We start from the raw sequence: 8929 nt of genomic DNA on the forward strand, positions 1-8929 counted from the left end.
GCAAATTAGAAATCGCAGGGTATAAAAAGCTAAAGCTGTCTAATCATACCTATTTTAATGAAATATTTCTTTCGGTTTTTACATCCAGCTAACTAAGCATTGACATGAATCGCAGCTGTTCGACTTGGTTCTGAATATGGAATTTGGAGCCAAACTTTTTTATGGCTGTATACTAACGCGGTCAAGCTTGATTAAATTAGATGTTATTTTATTACAACATTTCATATCAAGGTTTTTAATTTATTAGGAAAGTCCTTTTTCTTCAAAACCTCTAGGAGAAACTGGATCGTATTTACATAAAACTGAGATGTGTCCGCCGGAAATAGAAGCCAAGAAAAATTGCTAATACACAATGGTCTCATCCATTTGGCGTCTGTGAGCTATAGGCTGTCCGAAAATTTATTTAAAACTGCAAGATGATCCAAAATGTACATGAGTGGCAAATTGTTACTATATTGTTACAAGTAACATATCACTTGAAATTTCAGTTACAATTTACGCTGTTACCTTCAAACACGCTTTTGTTGTTGTTGTTATCTAGTCCATATTACATGGAACAATGGTTGCCAGATCCTACTCTAAAGTGAGAATGGACTTCTATTTTCCGCCCCCAATCACAGGGAGAGCGTTCCGGGGAGTCTTCCACCCTTCTCCTAACCCACACGAGAGAGCTTTCGGCTCGCCGCATATTTAGAGTGCCTCCATGCCGCATCGACACTACATATTTACAAACATCCATGTCTTATTACCCGGGCCGTTCGGTACCGTAGTAGGCTTCCCTAATCACTATACCGTCTGGGCGACTTTTTTTTTTTTTTTGCAAGACAGAATGACAGAATTTTCCATGCAGAACAAATTTCTGCACCCGGACGAATTTTTCGGAAAGTACTTCGCAATGATGCATTTTCCCAGAAAAGTTGTTTCGTTTAAAGAGGCCTTCCCAAATGCTCATGAGCATAACAAGACAATGATTTTCCTATTGGCAATCTGATTTCGAGAAACCAAAAGCATTTATGATTGACAATGAAATGGCCACATTCTCCTCTGAATTCGAACAAAATGCACGAAGTCAGGAATAAAATGTTGCAATTATCAATATCGAGTATAAGAAAGATAGCATCGTATTCAAATTTATACGTTGCAAAGTAATGCTTAATAAAAAAAAAAATTCTTATAGCTTGAGAAAATCTCATCTCCATCTTGCATTTAAAAAATGACTTTTAAGGCTGGCAACATAAATTGCAGCTGCGGTTTCAAATGATATATTACTTGTAATAATATAGGGGTCATGCACTGAAAACATTTGTCATTGTTATCTCTTCTAGAATTATCAAAATTTCAAAACCTGATGGCGCTTCTTTTGCATTACCCGGTATTTTTATACAAAATCGAAATTTTTGATGAATACAAGATTATTATTGTGAATGTTATCATTATTATTTGAAATTTTCTTTTGTATGCAATGCTGTTCGAGCATGGAAAGCAAATAAGGAATCATGGTTAAAAAAATGTTTCTTTCATTCAGAGATACAGATAGTTAATTTCCACGTGCACAGGAATAGTCCAGTAAAAGTTCTTTATATTTACATCATGTAAATGTTTAGGAACCTTTCACTTCCTATCCTATGCTGTTAAAGAAAGATTGTAAAAAGCACGCAATTGTGTAGTCCGTGCAGGGATTTGGGAAACCCATTTAACTAAAAGAATTAAAAAAGCTCCAAGCGCAATTTCAGTGTTTCAAGGTTACTCATCAGTTTAAGAGGTGAAAATTTTTTTTCATGTCATACGAAGATTGATTCCTCTTTGGAAATAAATTTTCTCAGTTGTTTTTTTGTTTCAATTTATTGCTGTTATTTTAAAAATTTTAAATTCCAAAATATTTTTTCTTATTATTAATGTGGACTTCTGTATATTTTTCAGAAATTCATGTTTCAAGAAAAATTATCATCATCCGGAAGCATATCTGAGAGTTGGAGTCCATATTCTTTAGTCTTTATTATATGTATTATTTATGTATTTTTAATATAATTTTAATAATATTTTTTCTGTACTTTAATATTGTATAATAAAATGTAAATAATTTTTAATTTTAATTGATTTTTCTTTTGCATAAAATTATGAATAGTTATGAACTGAAATTTATTATTAATATATTAAAACATGGCGTCTAACTTGATCTTTGATACAGGTATTCATTTCTTCCTTCATTTTTTTACAATGAGGCATATTATTGCCAGATGCTAAAATACAGGTGACAGGTGAAAGCAGGTCCGGACACTCGGACGGCTTACATAGACTAGTCGGGTATCGTCCGGATCCCGCAACTATCTAAAGCTACACTCCGAAAACAATACAAGGACAAAATGTAGATTTTTCTGCATGCGAAATTAAACGTTTTTCTGGCTGCATCGCATGTTAACACATTGCTACACATACTCTCTACAATATACATTTCATAATATGCATTGCGTTGATCACTACACTGTACTTTTCCAACTCTAAGCTACACTTAATACACTATATATTCTTTGCAACATATTACGCTGCACATTATTCTTGAAAATTCAACACAGATTCTGAACAATGTAATTGTTTAAATAAGACATAACTGGATTATATAGTCCATAACTTCGTTATATAAGACAGACTTAAATAAATAACTTGATACAACAGATAAATAAATTAAGAGCTATTAAATAAAGAGCAAAATTGCACATTACAAACAAATTACACATTTTGCACACAGAAATCCTCTTTGTTTACTTTGTGCTACAAAATACAGATTTAAAGACACAGTACAGCCCATATTACTTTTGATTAAATAACATGTTAAAAGTTAACTGTGGCTTAAATTTTGCTGTATTCTTAAAACATACCAAAAATAACTTTGTAATTAAACATTCTACTGGTTACATTGCACCTTAACATACTGCTATATATAAAATACTCAATACACTAAAATTTTTATAATACATATTACATTGAACACTGCACTATATTTAGGACACCTTACAAAACTCATTTCTACACTTAATGCATTGTGTGTATTGGCTACATATTACATTGAACATTACTCTTGATTAAATAATATAGGCAGTGGTAGTAACTCTTTGTTATATACAACATAATTCTTAATACAAAAAGCTTATAAAAACACTAGCAAACTAGTCATTAATTTGAATTAATGAAATTTTTTTTGAATTTCTGTTGCAAATAGATGCTGACACCCTGCACAATAGTACAGGCACTGAAATCATAGTATTTCGTCGGCATCGAATTCTGTGATGCAACCACATGAAAGTAGAAAATAGCGACTTGTTGCGCCATCTACTGAGAACTTAATCAATTGTTTACTAGAGATTTTAATTTCTCATACCTTTGCTATCTAGGCATTTAAAGATTACAGCAGTATCTCCAAAATAATGTCTGTAAAGATTTAGGATTCTACTGAAACTCAAACAAAGCCCCATATTGATATGTGAAAGGTCAAAATTTCACTGTTGTTCCAAACGCGATTTCATATTGTGTAATGTGATCTTTGTTTACAAATTTTTGCCATGTTATGTATTTAGCGCTCTTTTTCCTATAACAAACACACCAGCCGCTTGATCGGTAAAGTAGCGAAACACTTGCAGTTGGCTATGGGGCTCTAATCTCAAAGAAGGGGCTGGCTGCACTGCGTTTTCGTGGCTTTCCCATTTGTAATGTGCATACAAGCCAGTTTTCTTTAGAAAGTCTTCCACGAAGACATCCTTCCCTTCAGATAGAAGTCCTTGAGTGTTTTGTCATAAAAGAGAAAAACAAACCAAAAGAAAACTTCTTGCCATGAGTAGTTTTGCTGTGAGCTATTGTATTATATTTGCTTTATGTTTTTCAGGAATCTTATGAGCTTTTCTAATTTTAAGGGTGCACAATCCATATAGTATCATCGTCTGCCACTATTATGATATCTGCTTCAGGCAGGGCCACATTAAATGTGTGGACTACAGTTGTAAATTAGATCTTCTATTGCGCCACAGTAGCCTTTAAGAATTTCAATGCAAATGTGATGTGTCCGAATTGTTCTACACTGATTAATTAGTCTTCAAAATTTGCAGTTTAGTTGTTATGAAAAGCATTTTCAGTTTAAAAAAAAGTAATATTAATTGTTAGATTAGAAAATGAGTTTATGAATATTAATGCTAAAAAATGTTGGATGTTTTCAAAAATGTTCACTAATACACTGATTTTATCATCGCTTCAGTATTTGATTGCACTGGAGAGAAAATAAACGGCAATCAGACATTTGACTTTCATAAATCAAACATTTAAGTATGCAATGTAAAATAACCATAGCTTCGAAGAACTATTTTAAAACAAGTTGTATTTTATTTTATTTATTTTTTGCAGTAAGATAGGTCAAGTATTTATAAACAATGTTATTTCGAATACAATTTATAGATGTTATTTCGAATTATATATAAGACTTTTTTCCTTATAAAATAAATGTTTAACAGTGATTTAAGATTTGTTTTGCCAGAGTTGTGAAAATGCCAAAGATAGGAACACAGCTTGAGGCTGAGTATGACATTTTCTAACAAGAAACATATCTATAAAAAGTTTTTAAAAAATCTGAAAGCTTTCAGATTTAACATTACGCCCAAAGGGATTTTTTTCACCTTTTGTGTGTTGCCTTTATTTAATTAATATAATTTTCTTTATAAGTGCTAGAGGTACGGGCATATACGGGATCTGTGTAATTACACAGCTCGTTGTCTTAAATGCGCACAACCTCACGAAACTTGTACATGCTCTCAAACTAAAGAAGATAAAGTTAAAATCCCAATCTGGGCCTGGCGAATCTGGTAAAAATTACGTCTCTTCCTATAAAGGCTGTGTAAAACACCCTTATAATGTCAAAAAACAAATAGAAGAATTCATAAGCAGAAAAGAAGATAAGAAAACCACTAATCCCAAGCAATTTAAATTAAATGATAAAGAATTCCCTGCCCTGCCTGGAAATAATTCGAAGGAAATCCCCTGCCTGAGACATACCAATCGCAAACGAAAATACTAATGAAAAACCCAAGAGCAGCTAATTAAGTTTCTTCGACTTGATTAAAGCTCAAATTTTACAAGTAAAATAATTTCTTAACAAATTTAAAGCAACAAAAACAATATTTGATAAGCAGGAATTTGGAATGACTGCAAATGATTATTTTACAAACCTTAATTATGAAATTTAGACCATTCAAAATAATATAAATCTTATCTCAACTACCTCAAAGTTTGCAACTTTAATGCTAACGTTATCCGGCAGGAACAAAATGAAATCTCTCATTTCAGCATAAAATAGACATCATGCTCATCAATGTGGCACATCTCTGTCCCTACGACAGATTTAAAATTCAAGGTTATTTATTATATTGTTAGAGAAGACAGACAACACAACACAGGCGGCTGTAACGAAATCATTATCAAAAACCATATCAAGCATACAAAATTCAATCTCAACTCACCCAGTTCCATTGAAAACGCAGCAATTTTAGTTTACAGTGGATTTAGTGAACCATATCTTTTTATCTTGGTCTATAATCCCCAATCAAATATTTAATCTGATTGAATTCATTGCCCAGGAATTTTGTAATAAGATGGAGTAGCCGAATATTGCCTCGATTTTGAAAGTCTTTGATCGAGTGTGGCATTCAGACTTACCGCACACGGTATCTAATTTTCTCTTACTCAATAGTTTCATTAAACTCATTCTTTCCTACCTCAACCGTCGCACGTTTCAAGTAAGATGCGGAGATGCTCTTTCCTCGAGTAAAACTAGCTTCCTGGCTCGGTTTTAGACCCAAAAGTTTTCTACACATTTATTAATAACATGCCTCTTCCAGTTTATTCGAACATAATAAAGTACGCGGATGATACAGTATTACTGACAAGCTAGAAAAACCCTCAAAATGCCCTCGATAAGTTGCAACTACTAGTTAACATCATCCAAGAATGGTATAAAGATTGGAAAATAAATTTAAATTCTTCGAAATGCTGTGTTGCCCTATATCATCGACACAGGAAATATACTTGATTGACTTCAACATCAGAATTAATAACTCTCTGATCCCTGTTGCTGACTCGTACAAATATTTAAGAGTCTCTGTTGACAAATGTTTAACTTTCAAAGAACGCATAAACTACGTGACAAATAAAGCTAATGCCGTCTTTACGGCATTCTATTCATTATTGGGATGAAAATCTAATTTAAATCTTCGCATTAAAAATTCATAAAGACCTTGATATTATTCCAATTCATGATCATATACTATTAGAGTTCCCATAACTTCTTTGAAAAAATTAAAAACTCACCATATGAAGCAATTAGGAATTTAACCGACTGTGATCCTTAAGAACATGCAGTAAAGAGACCGCAAACTGTCCATCATAATGCGTTATGGTGGTAACGTAAATTTGTATATATTTTTAATATTTTCAAGAACTTTGCTTACCTAATTAAGAACTGTGTTTAAGTGTTACGCTACCTTGCAAAAATAGTACATTGTTTTACTGACAAAGCTGACGGACTTTGTTCTGTACATATCTATTATTACTATTTTTCAACTTTCATTTTCAATTACTTACAAAGAGAGAACTTCATTTATTCTTGCAAAGATTTATGACTTTGTTATATTCTTAATGTGTGTGTAAAAATTAGTTCGCGGATACTCCTTCAACTGCATAAATTATATCATCATCTCCTCATTGGCTCTAGCCCATCACGTGGGGCTAAATTCATTTATTGTATTGAAATCATTATTTGTTTATTGAATTTGACTGACATGAATTATTGTCTTTTACAAGACCTACGTCTTAATTGTCACTTTAAAATTACGGTTATTTACAAGTTACAGGATAAAATTATTATTTTTAAATGCAAATTAGTACTTCAAGTTTATCTCTCCATAATAGTACTGTGACCAGTCTCTTATCTCAATGCCTTACTTAGCTCAGCTACTCATTCATTTTGACTGCTGCTGCCATAGATGAAGGTTGCTTTTTCACTTCTTGCTCGTGCCCCGCCAGATTACTTGCCTATTGCCATAAAATTGCTATTCTTGATTTACCATCAATTGCCTTCAAATGCTTATTAACACAAATTTATGCCTTCAAATGCTTATTTACACAAACGCTTTTTTGCTGAGTTTACACAAATATTGATTCTCGTCCTCGGGCGTAGTGTATTTTATTACATACACCTTTAGTTTTTAAAAAAATCTAATGGCCTCTGGTATAATGATTAATTACTGGTTGGAATTTTTAGTAGTTGAAGCCAGAAGCAAAGATATGATCCAAGATCCAGCAATATCGCAAAATAATTCTAAAATGAGCATATCGTTAGAATTTCCAATACACAGTCTCGCACGCTGGAGATAATGTTTTTTTACGTACAGATTTGCCATTGCTCTCTTTGAAATCGTTCAGTTTGTTGTCAAAATTCGTTGGAAGTGTTACAAAATATGAAATCGATAATAAAACAAATTTCAAATTCCAAATTAAGACTTCCAGATGCCCATATTACGGTGGAAGATTACGTTATTCAAAATTTCATGACTCCACCGAGGTACCGTTGTTTTATCACAATGCGAGAAACATTGTGAATTTATGCAGATTCTTCATTATTTAATTTCTTTAAAATAACACAGGGGGATAATATTTGGTGGCATCGATTTGAAAACGTGAACCGACATTTATAATTTTCAATTCAAAATGTCAAAATGAAATTAAGCCCTATGAGCTAAACATAAACAAATACATAAACAAAATAAAGAGAACGGAGAAAGACAAAGAGAACTGTAGTTAACATATTAATGTTTTTGATCAAGAAAATCCTAAACATGTAATTTCATCCTATATATAATTCTAAGAGAAGATAAAATTACGCTTGATTAGATTTAAAGAATATAGTTGTCACGTGCTCTCAGGTCCTAAAGTAACAGTAAATATAGAATGTATAATTGACTATATCTTTTCCTTAAAAGTATACTGAAAGTCATTAACGTTTTAAACATGTAATCCTTAATGACATGCCTTTGTTTCAAATTTTTATGGATAAGATATTTCAACAAACACATGATTAGGCACTATTTTGTTACAAAAATGACTGCCCAAATGAAAGCTATTTTAAAAACATGCCTTTCATTTTCTATTGAATTTTAAAACTTCCTCCGAGCAAAATAATATCTATAATACTAAATAAATAACGCATGTAGTAAAAAAGAAAAAAAAAATACTGAATTTCGTTTTGGATTTGGTGAGTTTTCTTTAGAAAAACTGTAAGCTAGTCTTTGAGTTCAAAGATTCTTCATCTATCACTATTCTTTCTTCTGTTACTTCTTCAAAGCAGCTGAGAGGATCATTGTCCTCAGCACCTAATAAAGATAAAATAAGGCGATAGAATAAATACTTATGTCTTTTAATTTTTATATAAAAGTTTCTAATAATGAAATTCAAGGACTGGAACATATCGTGAGTTCTGAGTAAACTTTGTTATCGTACGTGTAGACGGAAGTTTCTATCCGGCCCGCGGATAGAATTTTAATTTGCCGGTCCGAGGCAAATTAAAAGAAGTGCATATATATATATATATATGCACTTCTTTTAATATATCCATCTCCTTTTCTACTTTGTTTAAATATTTTTTTCCTTCCTTTTTTTCAAAGAATTGATGATCTTTTTACGTTCTCTATTTTTGTGCTACAAAACATAAATCGACGAAAATTGCAAGCACAGACTGCTTTCAATCGGTAACAGTGTTAAAAGCGAAAGTTCTTTGTTAGTTATAGGTGTAGATTGGCGCCAACAAGTGTTATCTCTTTCTCGAGCAGACATATGGGAATCCAATATATGTGAATTAGACCTCTTAGAAAAAACTTAATTATCTTAACTCAAAACT

General features: G+C 32.0%; 1 protein-coding gene across 2 annotated transcripts in view; it reads left to right on the top strand.

Annotated features, from left to right (window-relative positions):
- LOC118194255 (lysosomal acid phosphatase-like) overlaps nt 1–2087 on the top strand; it is a 95250-nt gene extending 93163 nt beyond the window's left edge. For both annotated transcript variants that reach the window (XM_035365471.2, XM_035365470.2), the window contains one exon: nt 1921–2087. In XM_035365471.2, the coding sequence (XP_035221362.2) occupies nt 1921–2028 (108 nt within the window). In that variant the 3' untranslated portion in view covers nt 2029–2087. The remainder of the gene's footprint in view (nt 1–1920) is intronic.
- Nucleotides 2088–8929: the final 6842 nt, after the last annotated feature.

Source organism: Stegodyphus dumicola, chromosome 7 (genome assembly GCF_044657685.1).
Source record: "Stegodyphus dumicola isolate Sdum_Otavi_A_Nest chromosome 7, ASM4465768v1".
NCBI lineage: Eukaryota > Metazoa > Arthropoda > Arachnida > Araneae > Eresidae > Stegodyphus > Stegodyphus dumicola.